Here is a 19,046-nt window from a genome sequence, read left to right as displayed (position 1 = left end):
AGTCAATTTCCATGCATCATTTAACATGCATGATTTACTTCCACTGTATGTATGAAAGACTTGTTTTGTTTTTTCTTTGCAACATGGGCAGCTCGTGTTGCATTTCCCATTGTCTTTTTGTATGTCTAATTCTGTATGTACTGTATACTGCTATTTGCCGTAGATCCTCACTACATGAGAATACAGAAGAACAGTATGTGCAGCCTGCTGCAGGGACAGGTGTTTGTAATTGGGAAGAATGAAGATGGTGGAAAGTTTCAGTAGATCTGTCTGTCCTTTGAATTGGCATTTTCTGCAGTGGAGTTTTAATCCTGATCAATTCCTTTAACAATAATGAGCTAATTATTATTTTCTGGCAAATGTAAGTTTTGACTTATTTTTACTTTATCAGAACATTGTCCTCTACCTGTGTGAGACATTGTGCAAATTGATATTCAAGGTCTTTTTACTGGAATAAACAATGGATGTTTCTCTAGCTTTAGCCGAGGGTTAAGGGCAGGTTGCGACGGCTTTTCTTCCTGTGGGAAAATGCTCTGGTTTGTTTTCCTTGTTTTGTGTGGATCGGGTGACCAGGGTTCTAATGCTGTGTGCTCCCCGTGTCATACAGATCGAAGGCCAGCGCATGCCTCTTGCACACGGACCCCCGCAGCCACTACATGGTCCGCCTGCCCTCAAAGCTACCCGGCATGCACTACAGTGCTGACGAGCAGTGCCAGATTTTGTTTGGCACCAACGCGACATTCTGCAGTAATATGGAGGTATGATTCCACTCACTGTTATTCTCTGTGTTGCTTTTTTAGGATTAGGACTAGGCCTGAAGCTAATACTACTCCTGTAGGCCTGTGTCACATGCCTTTTGTATATTTGGACAGAGCGCATTGGTTACTCTATCAAGGACTCAAGAAGACCCCTATAGTTTAACAGTTGGGATAACATAATTTTACATAATTTTTATCATCACTGCACAGAGGTTCCAAGAGTCCTTCACTGAAATTGGATATTGTCCACCAAGAATGTGTTTTTTTATTGATATTTATTTACGGCATTTACAATGTTACACTTGAAATATTTTCCTTTCTAGTGCTTGGCTATGAAATACTGTTCTACCGTTTTTGCTTGTGCAACCTTCTTCAATTGCTTCTGTGTGTTTTTGAAGTTGCCATGGTAACCTCATAAAAAGACATACCGATGCAAATCACTGGGGCTGACACTCAAGGTCAGGTAATAAAGACATCAGTTTATGTTTTTGCTCTCAGTTCACTGACGTGTTTCTGGCAGGATAAGAGAGTAGGCCCTAACATGCCTTCCACACCGATGGGCAATTTTTACTGAGTTTAAAAAATACAGTCACATTCCATTATAGAACATGAAGTGCCTTCTGCACAGCTTCTGCTGCCACACTGCAACTTGTTTTTGTGTGGTTTCCCCTTCTGGTGTCGGAATGGGCAGAACTTGAAAAATTGCTGAACGGCGCAAAAACAAAATGCTTTTGCACGTTTGGGAGGGGCAAGATGGAAGATTTAAAAAAAATAAATTTGCAACATTGCAATTTACTTTGATACGATACCAAAACTAGGCTATAGCCAAGATGTGCTTTTAAATACAAACTTACAAAAGCAACCACAGAGCGGACCTCAAAAGAAAATTCTGTGGCCTAGGAGCGCAAGTCATGGAAAAGCCCCATGTGATGGATAGTACGGAGCAGACAACTTGAAAGGCCTTAAGATGATACAAAAGTAATAAGAAGTTGAGTGCTGAATTTGTAAAGGAATATATTTGAAAGAATGATGTTCCATCCCTCTAGTAGAGTTCCAGAAACTTGTAGAATCTTTTCCAAGGTGCATTGAAGCTGTTCTGGTGGCTCAACACCTTACTAAGACATTTAATGTTGGGTTTTCCTTTAATTTGTCACCTGTTTATATATATATATATATATATATATTCCACAAATAAAAAAACAGGCAAATATTAATTGAAAATGTTTTATTTAAGTAAGAACAAGGAGAGTCAAGAAATCTTTCCTTTTGTAAGAACAAGAACACCACTGTTCACATTTTCTTTCCTGGTTTTGTCACACCTTTTCAAAGTGAAAGCTCTCATTGATGTTTGCTGCGAATTAGATGTGGTTGGGATCGCGATGATAGCACGGCTGCTACAAGGCTTGTCACTCACAGTCACTGTTGTCGAGTGTTCATATCTTACATGAGACCAAATGGAATTTTTCTCTTCCGTTCTTTGCAAAGCATTTCCAGTAATGTCAGTTTGATTTTCACCATGCACACATGCAGACGCCTGCATTATCACCTGTGAGCTGATCAAGGAACATTTTTCCCATGTCCATATCGCAGCTTCACTCAACTGTCAAAACTGTCCCCAGATCAGCATGAATTCTTTTAAACACCAGCCTACAACAGTCACATTGAGATTATGGCACTATAAAAGGAAATGGTTTTGAGTTATTTTAATCATTTAGAGATTTTCCTGACAGTAGCATTTTTGCGATTAAACATAAAGAAGTCACACACCTATTTTGGTGTGATTACTGTCACATTGCTTGCCGGTTTCTGGCCTGCTAGCAACCCATCATTAGCCTCACTGACAAACGCAAGGACCCACTGAAAATTGTGTGTGCTATGTGATTTGAGCATGGAAAATTAATACAACAATCATGGGTATAGCAATTGGATTATCTCAGAACTGTGGGTCTGGATTATACCAGCAGGTCCAATACCTACTGCTTTCATTGCATACTCCTACTTCATTTTCCTACTGCTGTAGCATACAACTGCAGAAATAACTGACAAACAAAAACTGAACACTTTCAACACAATGTAAAGTACTGGGTCCAAAGAAGCCTTGCGTTTCTCATAAAACCTGCCTGAAAAGAATGGATTGGTTCATGACAAAGGTCAAAAGAACGAGGCCAGTAAAGTAGTCCGATTATGACATTTTAATGACAACTTAACTACCCAGGGACTTTGACTTTAAGATTGGAAAATATTATTGAACCTCCTAAGGAAGAAACTATGCATAAATGTGTTCCCAGGTGAAGGGAACACTAGCTCCTGTCCTGCACATGGGCAGAGCAGCAGCGATTCCAGAACATGAAACTCTCGTTTTGCAGACCCTGGTTGCGATACTACAACGCAGGCACAGAGGGTGACTAGAACTCACGTATGGAATGTGTGTATATTTCTCTGAGAGCCAGATTTGCTGTCAAACGTGAGACTAGCCATCTTCGGGCCTGGCTTTTTCTGGAAGGGTCCGCCAAGTCACCCACAGCGGAAGGCAAAAAAATTAAGTAAATAACTAAAATCCAAAACCGTCATGATTTGTGTTAAGTAAATGGAATTTGGTGTATTTTGCCAGTTTATGAGAGCCGTCCTGAGAGACGACTGAACTGTGAGCTGTCAGTTGGGGGAGTGATGATTTGAGCTGTTGCCTGCAGACAGGAAGATGGAAATGTTGTTTTCCTAAAGTCATGGAAACAGAGAATTGGCCCTTGAGAACAACATGCAGCTATTATTGGTAAATGAGTGTGAACTAAAAAAAAACCATTCTTTTCACCCGCTGAACTGAGCAAACACTTCCACACATTGCTTCCTCAGTGAAACCCAGCATTTTAGAACTCAATGCACTTCATTTTACACTGGAGACAACATGACCTCTTTTCCTCTGAGCGGAAGCTGTTTGGTCTCCTGTTGAAAATACCATGGATCACAGTTGCTTGGCTGTCTTCTACCCTTTTACTCAGTCATCCATGTCATTCACATACAAGCCATAAGGGTTATAAAACGTTTGTAATGTCCCTAAATATACCATATCTACATGGAATTATTGCTGTTCAAAAATCTCAAATAATATTTTGAAGATTTGGAATGCTAGGTAATTGCTATGTAAAATTTGTCCAGTGACTCACCTCACTTTGTTTTGCTATTTCATATCTGTCAATAAACCCTGAAAGGATTTGCTGTAAATCTAGAGGTTTAAGTGATGAACTCTGCCACATACTCATTTTTACTTGTGTCTGTATGCTCCTGAGTGAGGCTGTCTTATTTTCGATGAAATGTTTGAGATTTTGTGGTTGCTTTTCCTCCTGACCCGCGACTGGGCAAGTACAAGGTAAATCTTCAAAGCTTCTATTGCTGACAGCTTTATGGTGTCGGATAAAGACGTGGTCCGGCAGGCAGATCTCATTGAATGTTGAATTCTCAGCCATCTGTGAATGCAGTTCCTCAAGCTGTAAAAGTACCATATGTCCCATTGGGCCAATAAAAGCGTATGGTTATTGAAAGATTACCACCCCACCCACTCACCCGCCAAACCCCAACAATGAAGTGCCAGGTCTGCTGGCTATCCTAAGGATCACCGGTGTATAGGGTAGAAGCAGTGATGTGCTTGTGTATGAGCGTTCTTTTCAGTCCCAGAAACTTGGACCAGTTATTCCCTGGTCGTTTTTCCCTCTCTGAGATCAAGACAAAACCTGTATCAAAAAGGAGGCTAGTGGAAGCACTCAGGAGACACATACTGTACATCACTACTGTTCCAATTTCAATTTGTGGCACTAATAGCAAAAATAAGTCCCACTCTTTGATTGTTACTCTGTCAGGGCGATGTCCTGTGCTATACTGCTGTGCCACTCCTCTTTAACAAGCACACTGGTCATCTGCTGGTGTCTGAGGCTCCAAAGCCAAGAGAGGAGAATTGGGAGGGGCTGTGCGTGACAAGTTCTTGCTGTCTTTCAGCATCTGATGTGTGCTGGATTGTGGTGTCTGGTGGAGGGGGACACCTCTTGCAAAACCAAACTGGACCCTCCTCTGGATGGGACGGAGTGTGGCGCTGACAAGGTAGGACCTGCACAAGTTTGAGCAGTACCATGATTTTACATATTTTGTCAGATTTGAAATGTTTTTTTCCGGCTATTTCCCCCACTTAATTTCCTGGATGGGAGTGAGATGCATTATATCTTTGGGATTGAACTGACTTTGATATACAGTGAGCTCCATAATGTTATTTATTTATTTTTTTTGTTTGATTTTGCTCTGTGCTTTTAGATTTGTAATCAAACAACTACACAAGGTTAAAGTGAACATTTTCAGCTTTTATTTAAGGCTATTTTATACTCTTTGGTTTCACAGGGAATTTTGCACAAAAAGTACATCTTAATCACGGTGATAATTTCAAGCTAAGTGGCTGATCAGCCTAACTGTGCGTGACACAACAGAATAAATGAATTCACAGAGGACATCAAAGGTTCTGCAATGGCATCTAGCTAACAGGTTGTTTTTCATATTCACAAATACTACATTATGGCTTTAAAGTAGCATGCCCAAGAATGGGCTACACAAACCTTAATGTTAAAATTGTACATACACTTCTGCATGCATACGTACAGTATGTTTAAGCCCACGTTATTAAACATTTGAATATAACATTTGCTGTTATTAGGAATATGGAAAGGCTTTCCCATGTTTGTGCAAATCCAGCCTGCAAAGCGCACAAATAATTCAAATAATTTGGCGTGTATGGCTGCACACCTGTGGTTCAGTTGTTAATTACACTTCTAGAACCAGTTTAAGATGAGCTAGGTAGTAATAAGTCCTTGTGTGTCCCTAGACTGCTGCTCCCCTGTCAGAGTACATTTGCTAATTCTGTATGTTTTATGACTTTATGAGGATCCCTTGCTTGCTTTGAACTCAAAGATCCCCCCATGTATCCTTCTAGCACTTCTTTTGGTTGATAGCTTTCAGTTTGTCTGCAACTGACACACACGGGCTTCATTTTTACTACATTACTTACAGATTGTCATGTTTTTCTTTTTCAGACCACAAGTGGAGTAGCATTTTTTTGTCAAACATAGACAGATTATTCTTATGCTCCATCTGTAGAAAGCCAACATTGAAAAGAGATCTCACTGACAGCATGTTTTATAGCTGCAAAATGAGAGCCTTTTTAAAAATGAGTAATGCAAATGGCTATATCAATAAAAAAAATTTTTTTTTAAATTGATATAACTTGACTTCACTTTCAAAGTCAGAAATGCTAAACGGTTCTGAACAATTGCTGAAATGGTTTATAATGTCTGAGGTTCTGCTGTATTATTATTTTTGATCTGTGGAGCCATAGGACGTGTTGATGCAATGTGAGCGTGGATCCACTGTGAGTGGTGGCTGGCTGGGCTCTGCGTGCTGGGTGTCAGGCCTCTGTGTGTGCTCTCTCAGTGGTGCAGGGCGGGGGACTGCGTCAGCAAGACGCCCATACCGCAGCACGTGGATGGAGACTGGAGCTCCTGGAGCCCGTGGAGCATGTGCAGCCGCACCTGTGGAACGGGCTCCAGTTTCCGGCAGAGGAAGTGCGATAACCCCCCGTGAGTCAACAGCTTCGTCCTCATCCTCATCCTCATCCCGTGATCATCATTCATCACTAGACCTGGCTGCATTTCTCTGCTTAATTGAAATGTGATTTTACCAGTCAGTGTAGTAAAATATGATCTTGCTCAATGAAGGTAACGCTGATTTTTTCAAGACGATCAAGGCTTCTACCTTACTTTATTAGATTACTGAATGATGCCAGCCATATTAAAAATAATCAAATTTCTGCAGATTAACATATGGATTGCATATAATGATTTAGCAAAACTGGAAGTCTGTCAATGGAACATGCTGTTTTTATTTGTATTTTGGAAAGGGAAACCTGCCGTTACACTGCAGCAATGGCCGTGAGTTCCCACAGAGGGAAAAAGTGATAAATTTTGGGCTGTGGCTGCGGCCAGAAAGCACTTTTGGCAAGACAGGCTGCGTAATAATTTCAAGATAAACAGAGAACGGGAATGCGTCTATGCCAGCACAGGAGAGGAGCCATAGTGAAGGTGTCCAAGAAGTCTGAGTGACTTTTTATGCTCTGGTTTTGAAGATGAAGACGTATTTAGTGGCGCTCCAGCATGAATGCAGCGTTGTTAGCGTTGCACGCTCCTGCACCCCAGGCCCAGCTCGCACACTAAATATTAGAGAAGCTGGCTGCGGCTGATACTGGCGAGGGTGCTAACGCTACTACCTGCCTGCTGGCCTCCCTGGGTGTCTGCCCGCCTGCCCCAGGTGTTTTCAATCAAGGGGGAGGGGGAGGGGGAGGGGGGGATGGGGGGGTGGTCATTTCCAGCCTGCTCCTCTTGTGAAGGTGTCTGCCCCACCTGTAATGGGAGACGAGTCTCGGCAGATGGCCGGACCCCGAGGGCAGACGGCGCAAAGCAGCAGAGCGGGAGCGTTTACGGTGGGGGGGGTGTTGATTAAGCCGAGCCTCCTCCCCGCTGTCTGCAGCCCAGGGCCCGGAGGGAGGCACTGTCAGAAGGCCAGCGTGGAGCACAGGGCCTGCGAGGGGGCCCCGTGTGCCAAGGGCTCGCCCACCTTCAGGGATCAGCAGTGCCAGTCGCTGGACCGGCAGGCCAGCAAGAGGAAGACCAACATGTGGACAGCTGTCGTCAGCGACGGTGAGCAGGCCGTCAGCTCGCGTGGCAGCAAGCCACTTCAAAAAAAAAAGAAAAGAAAAAGGCAATAGATGCGAACGATTTTGCCTGCGCGTTGATTTCCTGTCTTGCGTAATTTCGTATCCTCTCCGTGCCACTGACATCTGCTGCCCGCCCGTGCCAGGAAAGAGATTTCTGTCTGGCGTAGTGGGAGCACCTGCTGCTTTTATTGCGGTTCTTGAATGTTCTCTGGCTGTCAGTCAGAGCCGCACGTCAGTCCTGTCACACGAAATGTGGCACAGCCGTACTGCTCTATCTGTGCGGTCACTGCCCTCCCTTTACTATTTTCACCTTATCCAGGGGAGACGCCTCGGAGTTGCTCCGAAAATTTGTGAAAATTAAAATGGGATGATTTTGTTGTTTGTTGCTCTGCCTTAGCCTGAGGATATTCACATTCTCAGTTGGCTGGGTTGGCAAGCTTTCGAGTCGGGCAGTGAAGTGGTTAAACGCTTTTAGCCTTCCTTTCCTTTCTTTTTATCAAACACTTTATTGCATGAGGTTTACAGTACGTCAGTCCAGACATGTGTATTCTTTTTATTTCCTCTGAGAACTGCTCATGCCAGATGTGACATTGATTTTGATAGATCTGCGCAGAAACGAGCAAGAGCATTATGTTTGTGAAAATGGAGTGAAAATTATCATTTCCAAGAAGGTGTGGTCCAGTGCTTTTTATAAATACCCACAACCTTTAATCAACGTCCCATTTAATTAGTTGTCATTGGGTAAAATTATTACAGCTGCCCGCCAAATGTATGTTTTTTTAACTTTCATAACAGGATGTGGATGTGTGTTTGTGAGACCAGTGAAATTGCATTACACCCTCTTTTTCCACCCAGCAAAAGCAGTACTGTAGTGAATGCATGGTTGACATTTAACTGACAGGAAGTAGGCAAAATTTTAATTCATCTGTAGTTCAGCACCTCAACCTTAACCAGATATGGCATGTTTGAGGATCCAGTGTACCTTAAACATTTACATTTATTTAAGGAAAATGGTTTCATGCGAGTTCACGCAAGAGACGGTAATCTATTCAAGAGCTGCATTCTCTGAAGTGAACAACTGGTTCTCACACATGGGATAAACTTGAATGAGGAATGATTTTATCTAATGCTTTGTTTAACCATTAATGCAGGTATAGTGTTGGTGCATTTAGTTTTCAGATTGCCTTTGAAGTTTCAGAACCGCTCATTTGTACATGTGAAAACCAGAACAGGGTTAAACATCACTGATTAAATTTAACTGCATTAATGAATGGAAATGTGTACCCTATTTTAGAATCATTTGTATGCAATCAGCACATAATAGTGTGCTAGCCAACTGCTCAAGTTAATTAGGTGCCACTGTGGATTTTTTGTGGAGTTTGTAGTGGCAGGGGAAAGCTGAACATTGGGAGAGTGGTAAGCAGTTAAAAAATATTTGGCTCCAATTAAGGAAACTGCCTGATATTGATTTTTGCTGAATAATTAAGATGGAAAATGAAAAATAGATTTTTCTTGATCACACCAGCTGTTTTACACTGATTTTCTTTTTTTGTTCTCAAGCTGCATTTCTGGCCCTTTCTGAATTATCCAAATGTCAGACTAGCATTACAGCAATGTTTGAGCCGACGGTTGATGAGAAGAACCTCCTGCAATTGCTTTCTGTGTGCGAAATGCAGCTCTGACTGGATTCTTTACAATAAGCCTCTCTTCCTGAACCGTTCTCCGTGTTCTTCTTAATTCTCCTCGTTCTTATAGCTCATTTTTTTTCCAGGAAACCGTGAGTCAAACCTCTGACACAATTTAGCGAGGACACACAGTTATGAGACCAAGGATGGGCACTGCGATGCTCCTCATCTTTGATCTTTTTTTTGTTGCTGTAATTCACAGGAACACTTTCTTTGTCATCCGCGGCAGATTGAACAGTCTCAGGCATTTGCAGATCACCAGCGTGACTCGTCACGGATGTCACTGTCAGAGGACGCCTGTGGTGTTCTTCGGCATCTTTCTGGAAAAGATAACGCCGTCAACGGGGAGAAAAGGAAGATTTGATATTAGAAACACGCATACGGGCTGTCTCGCGTTATTGTGTTGGGCACTGTGGCTCAGCGTCAGAGCACGAGGCAAATACCAAATGAAATTATTCCGACCGTTGCTTGGTGTGACATGAATAATGAATGAACGGTGAAGTTTTTATTTAGTTTTTATTTTTTGTTATTTTTTTTAACCCCTCACAGAAAAGCCGTGCGCCCTGTTCTGCACCCCCGTGGGCCGGGATGTGCCGGTCTTGGTGGCCGAGCGAGTCCTGGACGGCACGCCGTGCGGCCCCTACGACGCAGACCTCTGTGTGAACGGGAAGTGCCAGGTGAGGTCGCCTGCTCCGTCTGGTCCGCCTGCTCCGCCTGCAGCGTCCCGCTCTCACTCCCTTCCAGGGGTGAAGCGGAAAACACTGACTTCTGCTCCTTTCTGAGGACCGCATGGGCTTATTCTTAATACCTTTGTAACGGTAATGTTATTGCTTCTCTGTCATAGGGTACATTCTTTATGGGCCTGGTGCCCTGGTAGGCGGGGCCAGGGGAGGGGAACCGCTGCTTTTTTGTTGAAGATTACAGATTTAATTGTCCACAGAGGTGGGGGTCAGAGCAGGGCAGAAGGGAGGGGTTAAACTTCCTGCTGTTCTCATTAGATTTATTTATAGTGGCCCTTTGCCTTTCCTCTAGATGTGTTGATAGGATGAACAATTTATATTTTTTCACCCTCTTTTTTTTGATGTGCATTTTTCTGTGACTGCAGTTTTTTGGCAGCGCAGGTTTAGGCACTGGCCAGCCAGACACTAATGATGCTAACTATGAGGCGTACTTCTTGAGAGGCTGGAAAGGACTAGTTAATAACTGCCAGAGGACAGCTCCAGAGAAGATTAGTTTTCACAGGGCAGATCCCATCTGCTGAGGACTCTACGGCTTTGTGTTTCTAAATTGCTTTTTTTAGTCAAGGAGTCACCGAGCACACCTCAAGCACATTTTTAAACCCTTTTGTTCCCAAGGAAGCCCTTTGTGGCATTAGAAGTTTGATTTGTTCAGACGGTGGCCCTCAAGGCCAACTCCCAAATGAGTCTTTGCCGGTCGGACCTTGTTTTCATAGCGTTCCTGACTTTCCATACGGGAGGCTTAGCATAATATTTAGGTCTTCTCACCCTCTCACTCTCGTTTTTTACTCCCCCCTCTGTCTTTCTCCCCTCTCTCACTTTCCCTTTCTCTGTCATTTCAGGTGAAAAGTATCAGGTTTTTGGGAGTGGGAATTTATTTAGCTTTAATTGAAGAGTCTAATGATGTGGCGAGCCCAGCTGGGTTACAAAAGCAGAGACCGACGCTTGCTCATTTGCTTCCAATTTAACTGTCAACCCCGAGCCCAGGGGCTGACCTAATCTCATCTGTTCTACATACAGTACAGACTATGATGAATATGGAAGAATTTATCACAAGGGATCCAGCCAGCGACGAGAGGCGGCTTTAATAACAGCTGGATAGGGGTACCCCCTGGCAGATTGGGCACAAACCTGACACCTTTTTTTTTTAAAAAGGACGGACCAACGCCCCATCGGGATTTATATTCTGCAACGGGTCGAATTATATCTTACGAAGCGATTCACCTCGACAGCTGTAAAATCCATGATGTACCTCACAGCATGTCGGTCTTGTATTCATTAAAAACAAAAAGAAAGCTGGACAGGAAAAGATTTGAGGCTTGCGCAGAACACTGAACACAGGCTCCTGGCAATTGCAAGACAATGGCTGACAAATTGTCCATCTCAAGTAAATCAAAGTCAGTTGGTGTTGTTCTATATTGCAGCCCCAGTTGGTGCAAAACTCCAGATGGCAGCTGTTCCCTGTGTAAACTATGGGTCTCTCTTTACTTGTGCATTATTATTAAGATGTTTTGGGTAATGACTCAAATTAACACTGCAAAGCAAATTAAATCCCTGGTTAATCCCAAATTAAAACCGGTCTAAAGTGCCTAGCCAGCAGTAAAACTACAGTGCAGTGTGCGAGTACTGGGACAGTGACACAATTTTTGATTCTTCGGCTTTGTACTCCAGCACAATAGGTTTGAAATAAATGAAGTGCATACTGTCATTTTTTATTTGAGGGCATTTACATCCGTATTTGGCAATTACGTGGTAGACCATGGAAGACAATTGTGGTGGATGACCGAAGAATTGCAACTGTGAAGAAAAATCCCTTATCAACTGTCAGATCAAGAACATTGTCCAGGATGTAGGCATAGATGTGTCAAAGATATCATAAAGAGGAGACTTGGCCAGCATTACCTCAGTGGGTTCACCACAACATGGAAACCAAGGGTAGGCCTCAAGAACAGAATGGCCAGGTTAAAGTTGGCTAAAAAGCACATTTAAAAAAATGTGGAGTTCTGGAATAAAGTTTTATGGACAGATGAGTATTTACCTGTACCACAGTGATGGAATGAGGAAAGTGTGGAGAAAGACACGAACTCCTGAAGATCAAAAGCACCGCTCCCCCCCCCATCATCTGTGAAAAATGGTGGAGGTAGTGTTATGGATTGAGCATGTATGGCTGCCACTGGAACTGCCTCACTTGTCTTCATTGATGAGGTGACTGCTGACAGCATCTGGATTCTGCTCAGGTCCAACCAAATGCCTCAAAACTCATTGGACGGTGCTTCACCTTGAAGCAGAACAATGACCCCAAACATACTGCTAAAGAAACCGATGAGTATTTCAGGGCCAAAAAGAGTAGTCTTCTTGACTGGAAGCCAGTAACCTTTGCTGAATCCAACTGAACATACATTTCACGTGTGGAAGATGAGACTGAAGGCAAATGCCCCAGAAACAAACAGAAACTGAAGATTGCTGCAGTACAGGCCTGGCAGGGCATCACTGTGGGTTGGAAACTTCAGGCAGTAATCGACTGCAAAGGATTTACAACCAAGTACTAAATATAATGACTTTGTTTTAGATTATGTCTATTTGTCCAGTTACTTTTGCTCCCCTAAAATGGGGAGATGATAAAAAGGGCTGTAATACCAACAGTACTGAAATCATCAATATGGAGGTAAATACCGTCAAATTATAGCTGACAGTCTGCACTTTCACTGCATATCCACAGGTTCATTTCTAATCCAATAGGCTCGGGTACAGAGCCAAAACAACAAAACTTGTATCACTGTCCAAATACTTAGGCACTATACGTTTTTAAACGGAGTATGAAGAATTGTGGGAGCTCCATGGGACCATTGTACTGAAGAAATTAGAATTTTTTAAAAGATACAGCGATACAGGTTTTTGGCAGCAAGAAATTTGGCAGAATTGTCTTTCATTTCAGAGAAAATTTCCATTCTCCAGGAAGCAGTACTGTGAGAATATGAAGGGTGCCACAGTAAGTGTGTGTGTGTGGAGCACTGAGACTGTTTTTTCGACCCTGCAGATGAAATCACTTCCAGACACCCACAGGTGGAAGAGCTGTTTCTGATTAGAGTTTCAGCCCCCTCCTCCTCCCCTCTCCCACTCAGCCTACCCCTCCTTAGACTGATCGGCTTAATTTTTTGGCACATTATCACATGTAAAGCACCCTTCCAAAGGTCATTCGGTTGCTAAAAAGAGCATTCTTTTATGCTGCTGCTCCACCTTCATCAGGCCTCAGATTGGGTTGCTGACATTTGTGGCAGAGTGTTGGGCTGGTGTTCGGTGCACTCTGGCTGCCTGTCAGCAGAACAAATGCAGGATCAGTGGGGCTTTGCAGCAGGAAAAAAAGGCCCTGGCGACCACCCCACGCCGCACGAGTCACGGCACCGCCGAGACCGCCGTTGCCATGGCGCCGTGTCAAAGACCATCCGGAGCCGGCCGCTGTGTGGCCCAGCCGGCCTGTCTGAGCCCACACAGCCTGTATTCTCACCTCCACATCTCCTGGGCCACATTTAAAGGCAGAGGAAAGAGTTTGCAGTTACTGCCCCTGGGTCTTTGTATTGCAGAGATGGGTCAAGACTCAAGACCGTCACATGTTTATGTCTCAGGTCAGTCGTCGGTGCGGATGTGGAGTACCTCGTGGAAATAATCCCTTTTTGAAGAGAGAGCCAAGCCTAAACCCTGTAATTACAAGACCTATTCTGGGATTTCAAGGTCAAGCAAAAGGGAGGGGCCCGTCCGCAGGAGGCATCATCCGTGGGAGGGGGCGGGGGGAAAGGAAGGTTGGGACCGGCTCAGTGCCACTCAAGTTGCACCAAAATTGAACTCAAGTCCACAAATGTCCTCCCACTCCATGTCCTGTGGTATGCCTTTGCTTTTGGAGTTTGGACCTGTGCGTTTGATCAGACATCCTAATTTGAGACCTGCAATCCAGCAGGGTGATTGCTGTTCACTTCTGTAGAAGGACTGGTTCTCTTTTCTCTAAGACAGTCAAGTGTCTGTCACTTAAGGACAAACCAAAGTATTGTATATCGTGCTATAGACTGAACATCAGTTATTCATTTCCTCCTCTCATTGTTGGTATTAAAGGAAGTAAAGGGAAATTGCACACAGTGCCTTAACCAACTAAATCCAGTTCAATAATCTCCTTGCAAAAGTGTTATCTTGCCACTGCCCTCTTTCGCCTTGCATTTTGAAAATAACAGTGCAAATCTGAAGTTTGTAAAATGACATCTTTCTGATATTGTTTCCTAAACCTCCTCCAGAAGTAGTTTACAAGGATTTCAGAGCACATTTATGAGGGATCTGTACAGGTTGGGAGAAATGTGTTTCACACTAATCAGTGGTTGAATGTCATCTGTTTGGTGGCTCACTGATGCATCATATTTGAACTGCATTTCCCAACCTGTTTCTCACTGGCCCCAATTAGCACCAACAGAGGTGTATTGAAATTATGATTGCAAATGTATAAAATCTCTCGTGTGTGGATGTGGATCTTCTGGCACATGCTAATCACCCTTCCAGTTACAATGAAGCCTTCAGAAATGTCCTTTTGGTAATTAGCAGTGATCAGAATATAGCTACGGTAGCTAGCGGACTGATGTGGTTGTACTACTAGTGAAAGTATAATTGTGTGTGTATAGATGTGCTGCAGGTGGAATGTTACGTAAATGGATGGATGGATAATTGTAGCACTGCTGAAAATGTAAATACAATTGGTTTTTGAATCTTGGTTTGTAAACAGTTTGCTAGTGTGACGAGAACCTTATTCGGTCCAGCCATTTAGTCATGTGGTTCAAATTTAGTTTCGCTCATTTGTTTTTCTTGGGTTGAAGCTTATCTCACAGGACTTAAGGAAGCATGCAAAAGATTCATGATGATTTATAATTGTTTATTAGAGCACACTTAGCTAGACAGCTAATTATTTTCAAATGGATAGATTCAAAAAAAGCCCATGGCTATAAGTTTGATGTAGTCTCAATTTGTTCATGTGTGTATAAACTTCAACATTCCTGATCTGGAAGATGTGTATTTTAGATGATCTGTTTCAAATATTTGTACATGATCATGTCTCCAGAACCTGTCTGCAATGTTTTGATGTACCAAACTTTAAACCAGGACAGTGTGGACTTTCTGCAGAAGCTATAGAAATGTAATAACATATGTTTATGGGTCTGTTTGTGTCTGGGCCAGAGCTCAGTGTTTGCCTGGCATTTGTAAATATTTACCGCACATGAGCATTGCAGCATGTTTGCAACTCAGGCAGAAAGCTTGCTATGGTAACTGAATCAGTGCCTTTCAAAAATCGGGATGTGACTAACTTTTTATTCTGTGTCCTTGTCATGGCAGAAAATTGGCTGCGATGGCATCATCGGCTCCTCTGCCAAAGAGGACCGCTGTGGCGTGTGCAACGGCGATGGCAAATCATGCAAGATAGTAAAGGGAGACTTCAATCACACCAAAGGAATGGGTGAGTCACTGTAACATAAAGGAGGAGGGGTGAGGGGCACAGGCTCAAGTGAGAAGGCTTGCTTCCCGATTTAGGCTCACCCATGCTGATTCCAATCAAACGCCTTTTGAAACCCTCCGAGCCTTTTCACTGCCCGTAAGGCACTGTGAAAACAACACGACGCAGAGCGCACCGCACAGCTCTGGCTAAATGCAGAAACGCATCCCTTCTCCTCGCCTGTCCGCTTTAGCACTCCTACCTGGGAGCAACAGATAATTTGCCCTCTAAATGTTTTGCGTCAGAAATAAATGTGACTGGGACCATGGTGGCCTCAGAGACCGTTTTTGGCCACAGCACCATCTGCTCTGAAGCTGAGCGCAGAACTAAATATTGTCAGCGTCCCCGTAAGCAGGGATGAAATACGGGGGCAATGATTTAATTGGGGCGACAGCGTGGAAATCGGACTGGGCTTCGCAGAAGTGGTCGGAGCTGAAAGAAGATGAACTTAAAAAAAGACAAAGGCAGTTTGAATGTCTAAAGGTCTGAGGTGGGAATTCTTGCCCCTGTGGTTACAAGGCAGTAAACTGCATTTCCCTCTTGGTGCAACTGACCTCATGTGACTCAGTCATGAATATGCTCCCAGCAAGCGCAACAAGTTTCTGTGCTCTTAAAGGGCACTGTTGGGTCAGTTGGTACTGGGTAGTTTTAAACACAGCATTATGCTTAAACCCCTTGGGATTTAAGTCGATATTTTATCCCATGAGGCAAAGTTTATGTCCAGAGTATGTTTGGCATTTTAATAGTCCAAAAACCAGAAATGCAACGTGCTGGGTATTAATCACACTTCTGTGCCATTATAATGGCTTTCCTGTAATAAGTCTTTTTTTTCCTGCATTCATTGAACAAAGGCCAACAGATATGAAATGTTAATCTGATTGTGATATTATTTACGGACGGAACCTGTCTCAGTTCCCTATAATATGCTTCATTCTGTGGAAATGCATTGTCTACGAAAGAAACGCATTTTTTTCGGAAAATTCCCGTATCTGCTTTGACTGAAAGATTACTTGGTCCTAGTTCCATCAAAATAATTCTAATTCAGTTAGATGTGTAGTTGTGAGCACTGGCTACAGTGCATGTGTGCATATGAATGTGTGCAACCTTTCGTTAAAAGGGCTGCAGAAACTGTGGTCTTAATAACCTGCCCGATGGATTCACACTCATTTTCTGTTCCCCAGTCACCAGTAGCCATTGTAAGAAGGTTTCTACGTGTGTGATGTCAAAGCCCAGGGCTGTTCCCAAGTGTTTTTCCTGTAAGATTACCTGCTTGTCAATGTGTGCCCCTGCCCTTCGTGGAGACCTCAGTGCCAGTAGATGAGTGTAGCAGTCCTCTCTGGGTCCTCCTGGGGAAAAAAAAAACCTTGTAAGAAGATTCCACGGAGTAGCGATGGCTGCATGAGGCCAATCGTGGTGTATTGCCAAAGAGAGAAAAGTCATTTGGTTGGTTCACAGGTGATTTATAACACACAGACTCCGCCCATTTTGCCATTCATGGAATCCTCACTTTCCCATCATTACCATGGTGTGTTATTGAAATGATCCTGCTGTGTAAGCATGAAAGCTCTGTGTAATGGCGAGTGCATTGTTAGGGAGATAGAGGGAGAGGTCACAGGCTCAGTGCAAATCAGACGCCACCTTTCTTACATCTATCTTGATTAAGTGATTGGAATGTTTTCCCACAATGCCACACTCTGCGACTTGCTAAAGTTCTGATTTAAATAAGCTCCATATTTAATTGTTTGAGCCTCTGCTTTTCACAGTTTCTGAAAACACATCTGAAGCGTACACGTGTCCGTAGATTTGGTTTGCTCTATCATTTCCCCAGGAGAACCCAGTCTAGACGGTTTTGTGTCTCCCCAAACTTTCTTACTGTACGTAGCCTTCCTTGGGGTAAATAGATTACAGAAGAGTTTTGAAAGGGCAACTAGAGAGTCTTGAAGTTTTCCTCTCTGGGATTTCCACTGGCTGCCTGCATCTAGATGATGCTTATTGTTTGGCTTAGTGGCTTAGTGAATATTGGGATTATGCACTTATAATATTGCAACAGTGTGTATGCTTACCTTTTCTTTGAAACAGTACAAAGGGCACTGTTCTCTAATGATTGAGAAGCCCACGTGGAATGATGTAATGTATGTAGCACTGTCTCATTAGAGGAGCCACAAGCGTACTAACAAAGTAGGGGAGACATAAGTAGCCTGGTAGTCATGGTGACGGGTGCTTCTTAACCATGGTTTTTTTGATGTGGTTTCATTTGTTGTTTTTTGTCATTGGTAACAGCATGGTAGTGGTTAGGACTGAAACACTGGTGAGTACAAAGCAGGCTCTGTTTTGTTTGGAGTGCTGGGCAATAAAGAGGAACAAAGTAGCTCTTGGACGATTATGTATATAAAAAATGTTTTTGTATTTTTTATTTTTATTTTTTACGAAGGTGGAATACACTCAACATACTGACATGCAGAACATCCAAGACATATACTTATTTAATATGTCTGTTACTTGTGTTTTTATAGTGTATATACAGCTGGTTTTGTTTATTGATGTTTGTCCCTCTGAACCTGCACAGACTAATTTTCTCTCTCTCACTCTCTCTGTCCTCCTCTACCTTTCATTTTGAAGTCTCTATGGGCTGCAGACGTATAAACTGTACAGATATGTAGAGGGGAACTTTATAAGTCACAGAAACAGTTTTTGCTGGGAAACCTACTAAATTCCCAGTGTTTAAGGTTGCTCAGTTGTCTAAACATCTTAATGCAGTTGTTAAAGTAAATCCTAATTTCACAGCACATGCTACTTTTGAATAACGATTACTCTAAACACGCTTGGATCTACGAATTTGATAATATCTGCAAAGATCTATTTACTCAATTGAAATACATGGTCATGTTGTTTGAGAGAATGGCAACTAACAGAGCTCCTTTGTGTCATCATTACTGCCCAAGCACTGGATGGCGCTGTGCCTGGAACTGGGGTCAAGGGGGCAGTGGGTTGTGAGGGGGAGGGTAGGGCCAACTCAGATCTCATCTCACTCTGACTCCAGTCCGTTGATCTGTTGCAACTCATCTGAGCGGTGTACCTCTATTCTGGTACATCAGGTCAGCTGTTTAGAGACCATTTCAAGTTTGTGAACGGAGTTCTCATGCGGCTGAGGTCAGGTGCCCTGCCTTCACCCAGCAGGGATCCTGCCCCTGACCCAGGGCTCAGAGCTCACATAGGCAGCGTGAGCTCTCATTACTCTACGAGAGCAGTGACTAATGAATGCTCCGCATGCCAGCGTGACGCAGATGGCGTGCACGCAACCTGACCTCGGATCAGCGTTGAGCGGAGTAGTCACCTCGAGCAACCAGCAGAATGTCTTCATTTTCCTCTGCTTGGCAGCCCGTGTCAGAGCCCCGGGTCTGGCTGCTGTTGTCAGCTGCCAAGAAACGAATGATGATAGTTAGCAGTACTGACGATCAAAAAAAGACATTTTGAGTTCAAAGAGTAGCAGATCAGCCCTTCTCCTCTCCAGCCCTGCCCACCCTTCCCCAACCGGGCCTGTCGCTTTAAATATCAATGTGTCTCTGTGCTACCCACCCCCACCCCCCAAAACATGTTTGGTTC

General features: G+C 43.5%; 1 protein-coding gene across 2 annotated transcripts in view; it reads left to right on the top strand.

Moving 5' to 3' along the window:
- The window catches only part of adamts17 (ADAM metallopeptidase with thrombospondin type 1 motif, 17), an 80,288-nt gene that overhangs the window by 35,984 nt on the left and 25,258 nt on the right, over window positions 1–19,046 (top strand). The window contains exons 10-16 of one of the 2 annotated variants that reach the window (XM_064336621.1): window positions 608–758; window positions 4,746–4,847; window positions 6,222–6,367; window positions 7,314–7,483; window positions 9,735–9,862; window positions 15,287–15,407; window positions 16,625–16,699. In XM_064336621.1, coding sequence (XP_064192691.1) covers window positions 608–758; window positions 4,746–4,847; window positions 6,222–6,367; window positions 7,314–7,483; window positions 9,735–9,862; window positions 15,287–15,407; window positions 16,625–16,699 — 893 coding nt within the window. The remainder of the gene's footprint in view (window positions 1–607; window positions 759–4,745; window positions 4,848–6,221; window positions 6,368–7,313; window positions 7,484–9,734; window positions 9,863–15,286; window positions 15,408–16,624; window positions 16,700–19,046) is intronic. The other variant, XM_064336622.1, reaches the window with a different exon arrangement.

The sequence above is a fragment of the Anguilla rostrata genome, chromosome 5 (genome assembly GCF_018555375.3).
Source record: "Anguilla rostrata isolate EN2019 chromosome 5, ASM1855537v3, whole genome shotgun sequence".
NCBI classification, from domain to species: Eukaryota; Metazoa; Chordata; class Actinopteri; order Anguilliformes; family Anguillidae; genus Anguilla; species Anguilla rostrata.
The sequence above is the reverse complement of the archived record's forward strand: the minus strand, read 5'-3'. Positions and strand labels throughout refer to the sequence as shown.